At 41.3% G+C, this 18,508-nt stretch overlaps 1 protein-coding gene across 1 annotated transcript in view; it reads right to left on the bottom strand.

Moving 5' to 3' along the window:
* Positions 1-16,259, bottom strand: part of CPAMD8 (C3 and PZP like, alpha-2-macroglobulin domain containing 8) — a gene marked incomplete at its 5' end in the record, with an annotated part of 56,884 nt that extends 40,625 nt beyond the window's left edge. Inside the window, 16 exons of the mRNA XM_019538449.1 lie at positions 2,049-2,210; positions 2,347-2,496; positions 2,612-2,784; positions 3,479-3,662; positions 5,799-5,927; positions 6,322-6,492; positions 6,651-6,878; positions 7,316-7,424; positions 8,568-8,652; positions 9,156-9,269; positions 9,420-9,474; positions 10,269-10,286; positions 11,226-11,278; positions 11,438-11,603; positions 14,553-14,575; positions 16,013-16,259. Coding sequence (XP_019393994.1) covers positions 2,049-2,210; positions 2,347-2,496; positions 2,612-2,784; positions 3,479-3,662; positions 5,799-5,927; positions 6,322-6,492; positions 6,651-6,878; positions 7,316-7,424; positions 8,568-8,652; positions 9,156-9,269; positions 9,420-9,474; positions 10,269-10,286; positions 11,226-11,278; positions 11,438-11,603; positions 14,553-14,575; positions 16,013-16,259 — 2,067 coding nt within the window. The remainder of the gene's footprint in view (positions 1-2,048; positions 2,211-2,346; positions 2,497-2,611; positions 2,785-3,478; positions 3,663-5,798; positions 5,928-6,321; positions 6,493-6,650; positions 6,879-7,315; positions 7,425-8,567; positions 8,653-9,155; positions 9,270-9,419; positions 9,475-10,268; positions 10,287-11,225; positions 11,279-11,437; positions 11,604-14,552; positions 14,576-16,012) is intronic.
* Positions 16,260-18,508: the final 2,249 nt, after the last annotated feature.

Genomic DNA, 18,508 nt, shown 5'->3' with positions numbered 1-18,508 from the left:
TTCATAGTGATTTCTCACCAAGGCTACAGACCCTGCCTCAAGAACGTACATCCTGGAGAGAAAGAACATCATCACAGAGAAAATGGGAGGAGGAAGGATTCCTGCAGAAATGGATTTCAGAAGAAATGTGGGAAGAATTGGTGGGGAAAAGGTGAAAAAACATTGGTAAATGGGACACAAGGATGCAGAGGGTGAAGGCAACCTGAAAGAAGCGCACACACAAGTAAACAGAAAGAATTAAAGGGAGCAGTACACCAAGAGGGCAGTGAGAAGCATAGCATAGACAGAACTAAGGAATTAAAAAAAGAGACCTAGGCAGAGATCAGATTATGTATCACCATGACGTGGAGGACAAAGAGACAGGAAACCAGAAAAGGACAGAGTAAGTGGCCTCTCCTAGAGCAGCGGGAGAAAAAGGGAACAAGCTAACTTAGAAAATGTAGCTGTTAAAGAGGTCTAGGTATATCACATTTGGTGCAAAAAAAGAGCAGAGAAAACATGAAGCAAATGGAACTGTGTTAACAGGTAAAAAAAAAATCTAAGGGATTAATGTCAGTTTATTAAAAAATTGCAACGCTGGCAATCCACACATAGTAACAACAGGCCAGTGCATGAGAACAAGAATCAAGAGAAGCTGGATAGTTTGTTTTCAAAGTCAAAGCTGAGAAAACTGTACACAGTCAACAAAGACAAAAGACATTTTAGTTTTCTAAATTTGTTCTGGTTTAATAATTAAAGAAAACCCAGTTAACAGAATTATTTAAATGTGCTAACCTCAAGTAATAATACAAACAGAGATTAGAAGAGAATGCAACTGACCTCCAAACAGATGGAGCTAACAGCTGCCAGCAAAGGGACCAGGGGAGCAAGTTTAAAGGATTTTCAAGGGCTGTTCTAATAGAGTAAACTCATATTTTTTTCCATAGCTATCCAAGGCTCCAGGGAAAGCCCCATGTTCAAATCCATTTCCACCCTCTTTGCTTTTCCCTTGAAGACCATTGCAAACTAAGCCTTCATAGAATCATAGCCTCACCCGGTAATAGAAAAATTTGTTGGGCACTTGCCTGATTTTTGGGAGAGCCGGCTTGGATTTTTTTAGTCAATTCGAGTTCTGGCCTTCCCCTTGGTGCTGACTAGGGTCAGAGTACATTTGTTTAAAGTACTCAAGGGAGTATAGCACTCTTTTTGCAGAACCTTCTATTTTGAGAAATCAGGTCCCAGGCTATCATAATGACGAGACAAACCTCTTCCTCTCCCATGTGAAACATAAGTCCCACAAAACTCCAAGAAAAAGTCAAATTTCTCACTGATCACTTGGGAATAAAAGCTGAATGAATTTCAGACATCTCCTAAAGCAGAAAACACTGACTTTGTATGCACAGTACATCCAGCAGTGAAGCAGCTTGCAAAGTTTGTATGATCTCCTGAGTAGTTTACATCAAGATCTCACATTCTGCTCCTGTTCCCTGTCCAGATGCAGGTAGTATTAATCCAAATGTACTTTGGTCTCTTCTTGTTCCTTAGCACGTAAAGTAGAACAGTAAGGCTTATTTTTTAAGAGTGTCTCATTTCATTACAGCAAGAGGCATGCACACTTCTTGTCAGTGTCAACAAGGAGAGGCATTACATTATCACCTCAAGTCCGTAGGACCCAACAGATTTCATGCAGATTAGTGGTTCTCATGAGCAAATTCATCTTAAAAGGCTGTATTAAAAGAATCCTCAAACCTTCTCTAAATCAAGCAGTCCCTGAAAATGTTCCCTAGAAGTACTCCTCCTACAAAACAGGAGCTTCTGCTAATTATTTCTGATCTTCCACTCTTCCCCTAAGCATGCACGTAGCACTGAATTGCTAAACTTCTCATGGACCAGACTCTTCAAAAAGCTCAGCACTTACAGCTTCGTTGTGACAGTTATGGCCCCAACAGAACACACTGCACTTTCTGAGAATCTGGACTAAGGTGTTAAAACAGTGGTTGTTTAGCAATGTGAATGCATCACATAGACACTTGACAGAGAAGCTAGACTGGGACAAAAGTCCTTCTCACCGTAAATGCAAAGCGGGCATCTTTGGTGATATCCCAATGCCAGGGGAAGACAGAGGAGCGACGGCGCCTGCGTGAAGACATGCCTGGCCACCAGAAGTGCCCTTCCTCCTTGGGAGTCCCAAAGGCATCTGACACATCATACTCTGCAAGCTCCTGGAAAACCTATGCAGAGAAGGCAGATATTGCCGTCCCTTCCCCAACGCCAAAGACGTGTTTCTGCAGATCCCTCTTCAGGCAGAGGACAGGTGATTATGTTACAGGGAGAAAGGAGACACTGGTACCTTGCACCTCCTCTCACCTGAGTAGAGGTCAGCTGAAAACCTGTCTTAAGAAGGTAGACGCTCTTATCCACGGTTGCAATGCAGACACAGCTTCCTGTCGCAGCTTTAACTTTGATGTGCACAACATCACCAGGCCTGGTCTCATTTGTTGAAAGTGCCACCGAAACCTGGATAGTTGGAAAAGAAACAAACCCATCACCTGGCATAATGTTTAGAGTGTAAAACCACAAAGAGAAATAAGGGAGGCCAACTGTTCCTTTACACTGGCAGTGTTGCCAATACCTGGTTTTCAAAGGAGGACTTGACAGCAAACTGAAGACTGTCTGTGACCCCTTCTCCATTTTCCCTGACGTAATATACCAGTAGACGGCCCAGAGGAGCCATGTTATGAGCTACTGAGAAATGGAGGAAGGTCATGCAGACTTCAACCTCTGCTGTAGGGGGGGTGGTAGGTGCTAGAAGACAAATTATACAAAGAACAAAGTCACTTGTCAAAATCAGTCTCCCCCTACCCTATCCCAAAAGGTTACCAGGCCCAGTAGCCCACTCCCCACCCAGTCTTCTGGCATTGCTTCCAAGCTCAACATCTTCTCCTCCTATCTGCCTTCCACACCATATAGTTATCAAGACACCTATTCTCCATCCCCACCTGTACGTAAACTATCAGACCCAGTATCTTTCCTTCAGCCTGTGGACATGGAACAAGGTCCCACATGATCCCCTCAACCCTGCACAATAAGACTCACCTCCTTTCCCTCCTCAACCTGCACACATTAGCAGAACAACCCACATCTTCTTCCCAACTTACACTCACACTCAATCAGATCCAGCATGTTCCCCATACTCATAAATGATATCAGAATCAGCATCCCCCCACCATGCCACCTCAATGGTCATCAAGCACAGGGCTTCCCAAACTCTAAAACATGCTAGGGAGGAGAAGATATATCATTTGGAAGAGAACTTTAGAAAAATCAAAGTTTTCATACAATAGTTACTCTCTCCCTGCAAGGAGACTCTGTGCCCTTACAGAAGGGTATCAGATATATCAAGGAACATCTCAAAACTTCAGCAAGAAGTTTTGTTCCAATCAAGGAGGTAATCGTCACCAGATGAGAACAGTTTCCACTTCTGTTGCTAGCTACTAACCTGCTCCTGGGACATGAGTGACATGGATGCTCTTATCAAAGGTGGCTCTTTTGCTCCTTTGCTGGGTGATGTTACTAGGCTGCAGCCCTGAAAGGACAATGTTACCTCGTGATGCCACTTCATAGTGTAGAGTGAAATTACAAGGACATGTAGACTTCACTCCAATCCGGGCCTCCTCTCCCACCTGTACAAACAGATGCAGCAGCCAGAAGTCAGGTTCATCAAAATATAAAGTTTCAGGCCCTTATTATTTATAAGGCCCTGAAATGCACTCTGGAAAGAACAGAACGCATAAAACAAGGTTGTTCTCAACAGGAGCTCAGAAGGAGATAAAGAAGTCATTACATTTGCACTAATCAGTTTGATGTAGCTCCCCACAAGACAAGAGAGGCCTGTGAGAAGCACTTGGTTTCCTGCAAGTTGAACAGGAGGACAGGATGGGCTGGGAGGGCCACATGGATTAGTGAAAGCAATAAAAGAATCTCTGGAATCCTGAGGGTTAAGCCCTTTGCTGTAAAGCAGCTGTCAGAGTGGGTTGAATTTGAGGACACCCCATTATTATGTTCAGATCTCTAACTGGAGAGCATGGCAGGGGAAGGGCTCACACAAGCTTTGCTGTTTAACTGAGATTACATGTGGTGGCTATTGTAATTTGCAGGAACTAATTAATATGTAACCAACCCAGTCCAAAATAATCAGGAAAACCTGAACCAGGAAGAAAACTTTCAAATTACATGGGTCTCAGCGTTTGTTTACAAAACTGCCTCTCAAGGGGCCACAGAGACAGGCATGAGAACCACTTCTCTTCTGCATTATTCCACGATGACATTATTGGGATGGTAGAATTCCCCTTTCATAGAACCATGAAGCAGCTCCATGTGTTCTCTTCCTTGTCCATTTGAAGTATAACAGGTCCAATTACTGCTGAAAGCAGAGTAAGAATTCTGAATCCCTATGAAGTGGAGAATCTTCATTCTTACCATGCACACATGGTGTAAGCCAAAATGATGGCACAGGGAAACAAGAACCCACCAAATGGTTAAACACAGTGAGAGTGCAGAAGAGTCTGGAAAAGTGCCTCATGATGTTAAATATTCAAGGCATTAAGAATGCCTTAGAGCAAAGTGATGAAACTGTTCATAAAAAAATGAAGCTAATCGGAACACCCAGTAAGAGCTGGGGAAATGGTTCCCACATCAGCTGGACACCCAACTCCCAGCTTTCCCACAGCAGAATTAGTGCTAATCAGGTTATAATAAGAACAATATGTTCAGATTAGTGGTGTTTAATCCCCTTTCCATACCACAGAAACCTTGTAAAAGATTAATTAGTCATTAAACTGCCATGAAACACAATGAAAAAAACCCTCATTTGGCAATGCTGACCTTAAGCCTCTGCCTATCATACCTGCTGATAATGTAATAGTAAGTTAGTTATGGGCAGCACCAAAACCCAAAATGGATTATAAAGCACATCTCACATCCCCTCTAGGATGGAGAACAGTAACTCAGTACAACAAGAAGGGTGGGAAATTCTGGCCAAGAAAGTCATGAAAACTTTTGCCTACAGCAGGAGAGAGAGTACCCTTCTCCAAAAGAAAAATACAGCAGGCCCAGTCTGTTTACTTTTGAGACCCAAACGATAAACTGATCTTACAGGGATTTGAACCAGTAGTTCCAAAGAGACTAGATCATTCCAATTTGGGCTTCAAAATGATTTAGTTAACCACTATCACTGGACTTCAAAACAGTCAGCATTTGATTGAACCAATATCTTAATAGCATTTAGACAGTTCTATTATCCAATTCAAATGGCATATATATAAATGGGAAAAGGGGGGAAAGGACTTGTTTATGATCTGTGCTATTGAATCTAATAAGTCTCTACTGGAGAGCCAACTCTAAACTACAGAGAGGATGGGACATGCTCAGCATTAGGGAGGGCATTCAGCACTAAAGGTTACATATGCTCTGGGGTGAGGGGCAGATGCTTTAATTGGAGCAGCTCTCAGGAGCTGCTCTAATTAAAGTGCCCGCGGCATCTCATGCATTCAGTGTCCCACGCTTCAAAATGGTAGCAGAGACACTTTAACTAAAGCTCATTCGACTAAAGTGCGTTCTAATTAGAATGTGTCAGAGCAGGCATCGGGCCCTAAGGTGTGTCATGGTTCATAGCTAGGGACAATTCAAAGACAAACTAAGCTTTTATCCATATGTGAAATGGATACAATCATAGGCCACTGGCCCGAAAGATGGAGATGAATCAAAATATTTCATCAGAACAACAAGCATCACCATAATGAAACTTGTAGCCACCTTACCTGGAAAGGTTTATTTGGTGCTTGGAGCTGGATGTGGCACTTGCTAGGCGAGTACCAGCTGCTTATAGACAAGTAGTTTGGCAGATACTGATCCCCTGCAGGTCTTCCATCAATTGCTGTCACTTTAGTCTTAAAGAAAGATGCATCTGAACGTTATTCACAGGTAGAAAACTGGGCTTCTGTCCCTCACACCTCCTTGCCCTCCACCCATACTCCATCCACTGCTCCTACCACATTGTTAACTTAATACTGAGATGATGCTCTCCAGGTTTCTACTTAGACATTCAATAGTCACTCCTCCCTGGGGGACTGGATTTGGCCTGCCTACTTAGGAGACAGTTCTATCTATGATTATCAGTCCTCCAGGCAACAGGGAATTGGATAGAAAAAAAACTCATGCAAAGCTAAAAGCTTCCCACTGTCAGTGATTGATTTACCATTTTTAGCACCAATTCTTACAGTGCACATTTGACAAGATTAGCTGTATTAAAGCCCATTAATCCAATAAAGAGCTTCCACCCACCTCTAGCCAGACGTATTGGGCAGCTGTAGGAATGGAGGGGATTTCAAACTCTACCAAGCCATTGCTGGACATCAGCTCGCTTGTGTAAACGTTGTCCTTTGGCGTTAGCTCAGCTTTGATTCGGACTGTAACACCATCAGCTGGGCTCCCATCAGGGTAAGTGATTTCTACCTAAATGGCCATTTTATTAATAAAACAAGCTATTTCACATTATTGGCAATTCCAAACAGATACAATCCAGTAGAAGTATCAGCACCAGATGCAGCACATGTGGATAAGTTGTTCACGTAGCTCAGAATTAGCCACCCCTCAGTGTCCCACTGTCTTACCTTCCCTTTGTAAGGCAAGCCAGGTTTGAACTGTTTCCTTGTATCCTTGGTATACTTGATGTCAATCAGCTGTTTCTGAACCGGTGTCGAGTCATCAAATGTGACCTGCTTGCTTCCATCAGAGCTAGCCACTGTGGCCCAGATGCTGACAGTGCCTCGAAAGTGCTCTGGGACATCAGCTGGCATCATGTCTTTCACACATATGTCGAAAACAGCAGAACCATCAATCTACCAGTCAGGCCAGGGAAGGAAATGTTATTTGGCATATGTGTTGAGAAGATGGGTCTTGCTTTGGGGAGTGGTGAGAGGGGAATTTTTGTTTTATTTCAAAAGGGTGCAGTAAAGGAAGAAAACATTTTATAAGGGGAAAAAAACAACCAGCAATGCTTTTCACATTTTTTTCCACTCATAGTCTGATCTAGCACTGCTTCAGCTCCCGTCACTCATGTTCCTCCCACCAATATTCTCTAAATACACCTCCCCCAAGTACTAACACAGGTAACATGCAAAAGGCTCCACCACTGGGAGCAAAGTTTTAGGTCCTAGGTAGTATATTCAGACACAGATACTGCACCCACCACTGAAGTTAATGGGAGTTTTAGTACTGGCTTCAGTGAATGCAGATCAGACCTTTCTAGAGCAGCAGGTTTAATGATCCCCCTCACCTCAGTGGTTTTGAGGATGGGGTGTCCAACTTCATGCCTGTAGTACCCTACTCCATTTATAGTCATATTGACTGTTAACTTTCCTGTCACTGGTTTTCCAAATGTGTATCTGAAACAGGAGAAGCAAATGATGAAAAACTTCTGGCTGTCCCTTTTCCATTTCTCTGACTAAACTGATGCTGAACTTACATATCCAGAAAACAAAAGAGAAAAGCCACAACGGGCTATTTCCAACTGGCAACTGTTAATATTTCTACCAACATTTTTACATGGGCAATCTCCAAACCACTCATCCAAACTAAAACTAGACTGAGAACAGAAAACTCCTGTTTGAAGCTCTGCAGGTTCCTATACACAATGGGCAACAGACTAGAGAGATTATTGGACTCGATAGTCAGATTAGTCTCAGGCTACATCTATTTTAAGATTTTGGTTTTTGTTTCCAGCCAGTGCAAACTTCTTCCAATGTCTTTCTGTTCTCTGTTGTTAAAGCAAAATCAGAGTACAAAACACCAAGTACCTTGGTCAGGACAAACATGAACTTTAAAAAAAGGCACTGAAAGCATTTCTGACAAGTCTTATTCAGGAAAATGGTAAAAAACCAGAAAGTTAAACCAAGTAAAAATGTGAGAAGTAAACAAACAGAACTAGTGGAAAGTGTATTCAATACTTGAATCCTTTCAGGTTTAAGAAAGAAAGATAAAATAAATATTTCCCCACCATACAACTTTGAACTTGAAAAAACAATCCTTCAATTTGAAAATTTGTCTATGCTCAAAAATTTCCTTTCTTTTAGCCAAAAGATTTCATTACAGTAGGTACCCTGCTTGCAGTTTTAGGTTGGAACTAGACCTGTTAGTCACCTGCACCAAGAAAATGGTCTGCCCCCGAAATTCCTTTCAACAACTTTCAAACTGGTCTCACTCGCACATTGTGTTAGCTGTGCTTTGAAGACTTCCGTTGAAAGGCAATGATTCGTACATACAATGCTGCGGGTAGCAGGTTTCATAATGACTTCTCCAAGACTGCCAACAGACATATATTTTAGATGCTGATAATTGACAACAGGGAAAACCTTTCTTGAATTTACTTTGAGAATGAATGCTATACCATGTGTAATGGTATAGCATTCATTCTGAATTAAAAATACAACACCCCGTGTCGTCTAACAGCTTTCTCCCAAATTTACCATCCAACAGCTGCAAAACAACTTTTCAAGTACGGGGCTGTACTAGGGGGGCACATCTCCTACCTAGCATGAACAATCCCCTTTTCACAAGTCGTAAGATCTCGGATATAGCGAGGTGGGTCAATCAGCAGCTCAAACTTTGGTAGGACTATAAGGAAGACAAAAACATGAAAAAGGGTTTTTGCTAGGATCTCAGAGTCCAGGACACAACAGCAGCTGTTCATATTTGACAAGATCACTGTGTATTTAGAGCAGTGTAGATGAGATGCATTGCTGATGCACATCTCTGAATGGACAACAAAAGCAAGGTAACTGGATCAGTCAGTGCAATAAATCAGGACTATCTTGGTAAGCTGCTAGTGACAATTACCTATGAAGGAAAGGAAAACAACAACTTAAAAAATGTTAACAGCTTTTCCAAAGTACAACGAAATCTTTGTTATGTATATACATGTATTGTGCCACAAGGCCCTCTATTTAAATTCCTATACTACTCTAAGGATATAAACAAAGGATTTAATTAAGTGTCCATTTCTTGCAGCCTATTAGCTCTCAGAAGAATATTTTCTCCTTGAGTTTTGGGACCATTTTTTCATGGTTATGGCACTCTGCATATTTTGGGATTAGGGTGACTTGGAGTCAATAACTTACCGTATTTCTGAACTTCAAAGGATTTGTTGTATGTTTGCCCTTGCATTTCAGCAAAGATGAACCATTCACCAAACACTGGTTGATCAGACAAGGGGAAACTCATATTTACAATGCCTAAGGGAGAAGAAAAGCACTGTGAGCATTGTGACCGTTCAATCCATCCTTGTAAAAGGCCTATCTAATGAAACCCAGAAAATGCAGAAAACAACATAAGCTAGCAAATATAAATAAAAACATGCTGAGCTGCAACAGGCTGGAACTTACCACAACAAAATGGCTTCAAGTTGCTCCATTCTATCATGCGAGATCCCCGAGGATCCTGAATAATGGTTTAGGACAAGCAATAATAGCAGAACAAAAGTAAATGTCACCAATACAGCCAACTCAGTTTGCAACAAAAGATTTCATTTTTTGAGCCACTAACAGCTCACAAACAATTTAAAAAAATAATTATTTGCTTGGGCATTTTAAATTTATGCCAGCATTAAGCTGGTCAATTAACACAAATACAGGTCAGACAATGAATCACTTCTTGTCAGAAAAAGAAAGTGAACAAAGAAAGGTGGGTTTAGGGGGTCTCAATCACCTCAAAGACAACGAAAGAGGGCAGGGCATAGGGATAATCTAATACAACCTTTCTCTTTTCCATGCATTCCTAATATGTCCATTACCATAACATCTGGGAGCAAAGCTGGGATTTGTCCCTACCACGACAACCATATTACCCTAACAAAGTGCAAAATACAAGTGTATCTGCATAGGAAGGGAGGAAGGAATGGAATGGGATGATAATATCCATAAACCCCATTGGATCTAACCAACTGTTCATTTTCCACTTGAAAGCATATTTATGGGGAAAAAATTCTGAAACAGAAGCAGAAACCAATATTCCTGTAATTATTACAGAATAATGCAATATATAATGCAATATAAATGCTTCATTAAAAAAAACCCCAAAATAGCACCACGCACATAGTAGTTATGCCATAGACTGTTGCTGCAGATGGTGACAGATATGGAAGGATATGCATTTATGACTTGCCCCCTTAGAGGCCCTGAAGACCTTGTGCTTCTGCAGAGTAATGATGTCACTCGCTACTAGCAGATACTTACCACTACATACGCTTCAATCTGAAAGAAATAAAGAATAAAACCCCTTGTGAGACAAAGCCACATTTCTGTCTCTCACAATAAGCTGCAAAACTGGCACAAGCAAGGTCCACCCTACAGTTTCTGGCCTCCATATGTTGGTGCAGAGGAAGAACATACTTAAGCATCCACTTGAAAGAGCAGTATGGTCCAGGGGTGTCAATCTCACATGAGCTGGCGGGCTGGATCTAGACCGTAGGGCTTCTTATGGCTTGGACAACCCACTGCTGGATCTGGCCTGTGGAGCTTCTTGCCACGGCTCCCAGAACTGTTGTGCTGGAGCAGCTAACAGGCAAACGGTAACACTTCTCCCACTGCACTGCAGATTTGTATACTGAACAGCAACTGATAATTCAGCAGTGGGTAAAGGCAGGGTTGGTGTTACCTTCACGGGTAACACTGGATGTGGTGGCACAGCAGCTTGAGCAGCCACACCAAGAAGCACTGTGGGTCAGACTCAGAGGTGAGTTGTCCAGCCAGAGAAAAGCCCTGTGGACTGCATAACCCACCTCTGCAAGCTGAATCCAGCCCACAGGCTGTATGTTTGATATCACTAGGATAGTCAAACCGCCATTTTTTTCAAGCATCTGAAACCCCAAACCAGCAGTCACCTAATTAAGGGAATAATTCACCTTCCAGGCACTCCTATCAGCTGCCTTATTTCACTATGGTACTTGACAGAACAATCAGAGATCCACATATGTCTTCTTTTTCATCAACAATGTGCCAAAATCAGTAACTAAACTTAAAACCACTGCTTCTAGGGAAATCAGTGAATTGCAATCCATAACAAGATGCCAGAGCAGCTGAAGGTATATGGAACAGGAACTCACTAAACGTTTGTATAACTATGTATGTGGGTGACAAAATTGGAAAAGCAGGAGGCATTTCACAATGGGAAAGGAAAGCCAGTCTACCTACCTTGTCATTGATTGGTCTCAGGTCAGAAGTGACCATAAACAAGTTGATCAGCACTAAAAAGGGAAGAAAAAGGAAATTCATTAAATATCATAGCTCATGCTGAACAGGAATTGCACTCCCAGGACCCATTCTGAAAAGGAGTTCTGGCTGAAGAGTGCAGCCATGTTAACATTTGAACAAAGGCATAAAGAAGCTCACTGAAGCCCCTTTACCTTTCTGCTTGGGTTTGTAGACAGGTTTGTCAGTCTGGATGAATACTGATGACCCTTTGCTATCAACGGTTACTGTGGTATAGTTGTGAAAAATGTAACCTTTCTCTGTCAGATGCCGGTTGCCCCAGACTTTCAAATGTGCTTGTCCACGAAGCCCTGAAGGCACCTAGAAAAGAGATCATGAGGTGGGGAAAAATAGGCCTTAGACAAGGCCTTTGCTTACATGGAAGATGTGTGTTATTAATGTCAAAGTCTCAGGAACAAAACCAATAGAAGCAATTTATCAGCCCTAACCAGGAGATGAAAAGCAGTTGGAGATGAACAGAAAAGCCACCTGCTGCATCTCTGTGCAACTGTGTGAATGACAAATAGGAAATGCAAAACACATTGTATATTTTACAAGGGGACTGAAAGCTTCAAAGGAGCTAGGGCTGTACCTGCAGCACAGCTTGAAGCTGCCCTCTTCTCTAGAATCCCAAACAAGGCTGAGTTTCTGAACTGTATGTCAAGATCCTGCTAACTTAAAGGCCAACAACTCTATCTAACTGGGCTTAAGCACTAAACAATGGAATCTTCCATCAGTTTGAGATCCTCAATCGGTTCTTAAATTGCATTGAATATGATGTGCACTGTGGTGTGTGACTTCTAGGAATGATGTAGCAATACCAATGCTGCAAGTGAGGGCAGGCGCACATGCACGAGAGACCATTTATACAGAAATCTACAGTAGACACTTTCCTTATCATACAAGTTGGGGAACTGGCCTTGTGTTAATACATCCTGGCACTCAACAGTGATTGGAAGAAAGGACAGGAGCATTTGAAAAGCCTGAATAAAACAGCACAATTAAATTACTTTATTTTGTCCAGCCAGTAAGATATTCCCATTGCACATGATTCCTGTCACCCCTAGACCTTACCTGGCTTCTCTGGCACATTTGTTTTTTTGCCAGTGCTTTTGATTAATGCAGCTACACAAATAACTCCCATTACCATCAGGGGGAGAGTTACAAAAACAGACTCAAGGCAGATAGTTATTCTGACCTCTGGTTATGGACTACTGAGTGAAAAAAAGTAGTTCAGTCAAGGAAGTGGGAAACTTCAGAGTGGCAGCAACTAATGCTGGACCCCAACCTTTCCCCCTTCAACAATAAAACCAGTGATTCACTACAGATTGCACCTGCTCCTAACAAGATAGGCTAAAGTACAAGATACCCCAGCATGAAAACAAATATTTTGGCAATCAAAGGAGTAAATGTAGTCTGAAAAAGGAATTTATGACAAAAGACATGACAATTAGTGACTGCTTAAGCCAATTATAAGAACCTTGGCCTTACCATTTTTAAGGAATGGCATTATTGTATTTCTTGAAACACTAGAAAAACCACAGGCCCCAAATTAGAAAGGCGAAGAATAAATATCAAACCCTTTCTGGAGCCCAGTTCCTAGGACAGTCATATGGCAAACTTCAGAGAGGGCAAAGAAAACTCTGGAATGTACCACCAAGAGAGCAGAGAGTTGAGCAGTCATGACAGATCATCATCAAGCTAGTTAAATGTCTGTAAATCAAAGGCTTTGATTTATTTATAGGCCAATGACAATGCTGTGGATACAGCGAAGGCATCCAAGCCCTTTAAATGAATATACCACAGTTCTTTTAAGGATGTGTGTCTGCCAAATAAGGAAAGTAATTACATTCATTTCTTATGGTACAGCATATGAAGGAGACATTCAAGTGGGCTCAAGTGCAATAAAAATACTGCAATTCACTAGTAATCAAGATAATGTGGATTTTATTTTAGTCATGATCACATAGCTATAGTGACTAAATCAAAGAACTATCCAGACCCTGTAGCTCTACAAGCTTCTTAAAAGTGATATTGTGCCAGTATTCCAGATGCATGTCACAATTTAATAGCTATAAGATTTGTTCCCCACCCTCAATCTCCCACTGGAGATAACCACCCTAAAGCAAGCCCTGCCTAAAATAATGAGATCCCATTTTTAACATACCACTTTGTCTTTCATTCTTGCTCTAGTTCGCCATAATAGATTTTAATAACAAATGGTGACTACATTAAGTACCAGATGGGTATATTCATACACCTTTTGTAGCACCACATGTTTTGATGGTACTTCAATAAGGATGATAAAAGCAAGGCACATTTACTTGAATTTACATCTTGAATTTACATTTATCAAATCTGGAAAAAACAAACCAAATGTTAACATGGCAGCAAAGCAAGACCAGCTTGTAGAGACAGCCTATAAATGCCATGATTTTCCCTTGCATGGCACTCAGTATCTTCATTTACATCTGTGTAAACTACATGTAACAGTAGTAAACTCTGATTTGACAGCATTTAGCTCGTCTAAGGCACAGGGACAAATGCAAGGTATGAAGCAAGGGAGGACTAAGCCCACAGGATTTCAATTCTGTAAAAGATATGGACTAAGCTCTCAGCCTCCTAGAAACTGAATGAAGGTCAGTCTCCTACACATCCCTAAAACTCAGATGATCTACTTAGATAAGTTTGTAATGGCTCTATTTTTTACAGAGACTTTCTGTTATGACTGTGTTAAATTAAACACGATTATTTTATTCCATCATAGACTCTCTTCAGGTATAAATGTAGTTTCCCCATGTTTCTAATATATCCAAACTTAACATGTCTGCCTTTTATTAACTCCCTTCCCCATGTGCTGAAGTATTATTAATGTCAGAAGCTAAACTGCACAAATCTGAAATGAGTCTGTGATAGAAACACAGGGTAGACAGGAATATGTTATTGTTAGAATAACTGCCAGGTGTCAAGTATTCTCTTATCATGTTTTGGGAACTAGTGTGGTATGTCCTGTACCCCTTGTCACATAGATCCATATGCTGCACCTACAAAATACCCTAGTCATAGAACATGTTATTATGCAATCATCCATTTAAATTTCTCTTGACCCCTGCACATACTGTTCATATAAAAGACAATCCACTCAGGCTGCACCCTGAGACATTTGTTCTACCCTAAACAGATTCTCAGTTTCTTTGGCTGTCGTTTGTTTTCATCGGTCTTAAAGTCTTTTCTCTGCAAACACTAGATTAAAAAATCCTTGACACTTACCTTAAGCTTGATTGTCCCTTTATCTGAAAAAAAGAAAGACAAAAAATTAAAGTGCGCCTTCTTCCCATACTAAAGCACCCACCTTGAAGCTAAGCTGGGTTCATACAGTCACTAACCGACGGGTCCTCAGATTGTGGTTTGATTCAGCAATTTCAATTTTTCTAGAACAATTTAATAACATACTTATCATGATGTTAAAGAAGCATCAACTTGGCTGTTTACTTAATGAGTTGAGAGTAATGAATTACTTTGCCTTTGCAACTCACACCAGAAATTTGTACAAAGATTATTCAAAGGGGATTCTCAAAGTTGTTTAAGTTTTCAGATACAGTGGTCTAGTATTAATCTGACCAATAGAAACGAGACATCAGATTACTGTCTGCACATTTCTTACCTGCCAAAATACTGTTTTTTTAGAAGAGAACGTCTTGATATCACCAGACTGATGAACAAAGACCTTAAACAGTTATCGATGGCATACCTAAAAGGATTTAACTTTTTATCTTGATGCTAGAGGTAAGACAAGTCTTCACTTGGCATGATCAACTAATTGAGCAGACTCCTTATAAGCAACAAAGATACTGGGAACATTCTTTTAGGGACACCAAAATCTGGTTTTCTTCCTTTTATGCAGGCAGTCGTAGCCTAGCAAATAACAGCCTCTGACAGAGTTGGATTCAGATCACTTTTCTTCATTTCAGCTCAGAAACTCTTCAGCTCAAAGCTTGACACCCCTGAGGGTAGATCCAGAGTTTTCCTTAGCTAGCATGCAGCTGTTAAGATCATAGCGTTCATGTTGCTACTGAGCTTTGCACAGGGCAGGGTTAAACATGAAGACAAAAATGATTGATTATCCACATGATTTATCCACATGATAACAGCTTCCATTACTGTTAGGACTGCTGAACACCATTTTCACCAATGTAAATGTGCCAAGCGTTAAGACACCTTGTGTCTTCCCAGATGGGATAAATGAATGTTGCCTTTATACATGAAGGGGTATCCAGCTAAAAGATTTTATCACCTCTCTTAATAAGGAAGAACATCTCCATGATGGATCTTGAAGAAGGGAGACTTGGATCAGGGTAGAATAAGGCAGGGTCTCTGATGTTTTTGTAGAGTAGTTGTATTCTTCCTCATGTTCAACCACATCCTCTTATTCTACATAAAACTCCTTCAGTGGAAAGGTAATTGGGGTATGAGTGTAGAACACTTGAATATCAGTGCATCAGCACATTAAATTTCTCTCTGCATCTTTATGCTTCACATCTAAGCTCTCCCTCCATTTCTATGCCTCAAAGGTAACAGTGTTGACTGTGTGAGACATCATCAAAGCCAAACTGAACCAAGTTGCCAACATTCAACCCCTGTAAGAAGCTTACAAGGGAGTTTGGCTTTTGATGAAGCTGAAGAGGTCCTGCAGCACCACACCTTTTAGTTTCACATAAACAAGATCTTACCTAGGACTGCTCCTTGGGCCCGTGCTACCGTTTCTCCTTTGACCACTAGTTGAATCTGGACTGTTGTTTCCTTGACTGAGTTAAAGATGGTCACGCTAATAGCTTCCTCTAAACCAGATCGGAAAACAGAAGGCGCTGCAATCAAATAACCCCTAGGAAGTAAGAGTGGAAGTGAACAGTTAAGGAGAAGAGTCACAAAGCAGGCTCTCCCTTCAGTCCCAAGGTTGGCAAGATGCAATGGAGCATAAATCCATTTAAAGCATTAACAGAAAGGAAAAATTAAACTTCCTATGACATGGATGCCCCCGGAAAGCCACCATGGTAATCTGACAGGAGCCTGGAATTGTGTCTAATATGTGTAAGATTTGAGTCTGGTATTTGTAATCTCCACTGGCTTCATCTACTAAAGGCTAAAGCAACTGCAACACTCCATCTTGCCCCAAAGAGAGATGGGGCATCCTAAGAGCAGTGCTGCAGTCTCTTCAGAGCAAACCTTTGTATTAGAGACGAAGTCAGCTTCAGGGTAATCTATAGACCTATGGTTCACACTTTGAACACAGATTTTTTTTCAGATTTCACTAATAACTAATGTAACTCCTCAGTAAATGTTCACTTGCAAAGATATCTGCATGGAGTTATAGCTTACCTCAGTATGTTACCCAAAGAAGTGGTTCATGTTGGTAGAGCAATCTGACGTTGCTTTAAACTGCTGCAGTGATTTACAGACAACGTGACTTTCAACTCTGACTTACAAACAGGTTAGTAAGTATCAGCAAAAAAATGGGTATTTTTAACTAACTATCACAGTACTTTGAAACCAGCATTATGGCCAGTCAAGAGTAATACACAGCTCTCTCTCAAATGGTGTATTGAATGTATTCACACTGATAGAATTGTGTGCAATACTGAGTAGAGCATATATAACTGATCAAATTCAGCTACTAATAACTAAATACCCTATTGGTATTATATGCACACACATACAATTAGCTGTACGCAAAAAAGCCAACATCCAGTGAACAATATGGTAACATCAGAACTCTTCATAAATACTATTTTCAGAAATAATATCCTGTTTTAACATTTTAACCATTTGCTTCATTTTTTGGAGGCCATCCTGACACACTTTTAAGGAGGCCTTCCTTCACAACACTGGTGCTGAGAACTTTATGAAAGTCACTTTATAGTACATCAAGCTGAGCATCAAAAGAAAGCAACACAACCAGTGTTTGAAAGTGCTGGTACTTAAAAAAAAGAAGAAGAAAAAGAAAAAAAAGAGTTGTCTTTAAAGAGGAAGCAGAAATTAATGAAGCTCAAAATTGGGATGCAGGACTTTGGAATTTGAGTTCCTAGTCCTGCCATTTTGTTAAAATAGCTACATCTTGAGCAATATTCTATTCAAGGATTTTTTTTTAAATTAGAAAACAACAGATTTCAAAAGAGTCTTGAAAACTATCACAACTGTACATAATGTGATGCTGTTTATAGTAAAGACAGGAACCTTTTTGATCTTTCAGTACTGAATAGCACATGATGCAGTAATTTTATAGGCTGTCTGAACCAGTTTCCTTTTCAATTACAATTGCCAATATCTTCTGTGAAGTATGTGGAAACTAACATTCTTATATTCTCTTTATGACATCACATACTTTTTCACTTCCCCCCAAAAGGATTTTTTTTATAAGGTAACTTTTCATGTCATACACTTTAAAACATACTTCAGCTATTTGTGCCACTTAGCTTCCAGGAGCGGGGTCGCTTTGGTTCCTGATTAATTATGACTGTGGGGTAAGGGGTAAGGGTGATGGCGTTTTACAGCCCCCAAGTCATCTTTTAGCAAATTCCAACCCAGTGTTTGTCTCTCAGCAGGACTGATTGCCATGGAGATCCCATTACACCCCACATCATTTCAGATCTCTGGCGTTTTAGTTCGAGCACATGGGATATTTAGACTTGGAGAATCTGTGGCTGCCAGGTTTGGAACGGTATCAGAACAAACAAACCAGTTACTACCTAACCTGCAACATTTTTAGCAGAAAAACAAAGCCCATCTATTTGGGGGAGAGAGAGAATAGTATCTGCATCAAGCATCTAGTTTCAAACCACCCTACCCTGCCCTTACAGCTGTACACATGCATACACAGTGTTTTCAATATTTCTAGCTTTCTTTTCGGACCAGCAGCCTGCTGATGTGGTCACTGGAAATTATGTCATTCCCTGCCGCTGGGCTTGAAAATTAAATGTTTAGGTTGGAAAGTTGGGACACTGAGGTTGACAGATGCTGCAGGACTCGCTGGCTGCCAGCCCCGCCAGGCTTGCCCGGGAGCCGGGCGCGGGCTGCGGAGGGTTTTGCGGCGAGCAGGAGAGAGGAGAGGAGAGGAGCGGAGCGGAGCCGTCCTCCCGCGGCGGCTGCCCCGGAGCCCGAGCAGCGGAACAAAGCGGCTGCGGGAAGCGCGGGGCGGGTCTGCCCGCTCCCGCCGGCAGCATCCCCGGAGC

This window comes from Crocodylus porosus, unplaced genomic scaffold, assembly GCF_001723895.1.
Source record: "Crocodylus porosus isolate Cpor-Errol unplaced genomic scaffold, CroPor_comp1, whole genome shotgun sequence".
Lineage (NCBI taxonomy): Eukaryota > Metazoa > Chordata > Crocodylia > Crocodylidae > Crocodylus > Crocodylus porosus.
The sequence above is the reverse complement of the archived record's forward strand: the minus strand, read 5'-3'. Positions and strand labels throughout refer to the sequence as shown.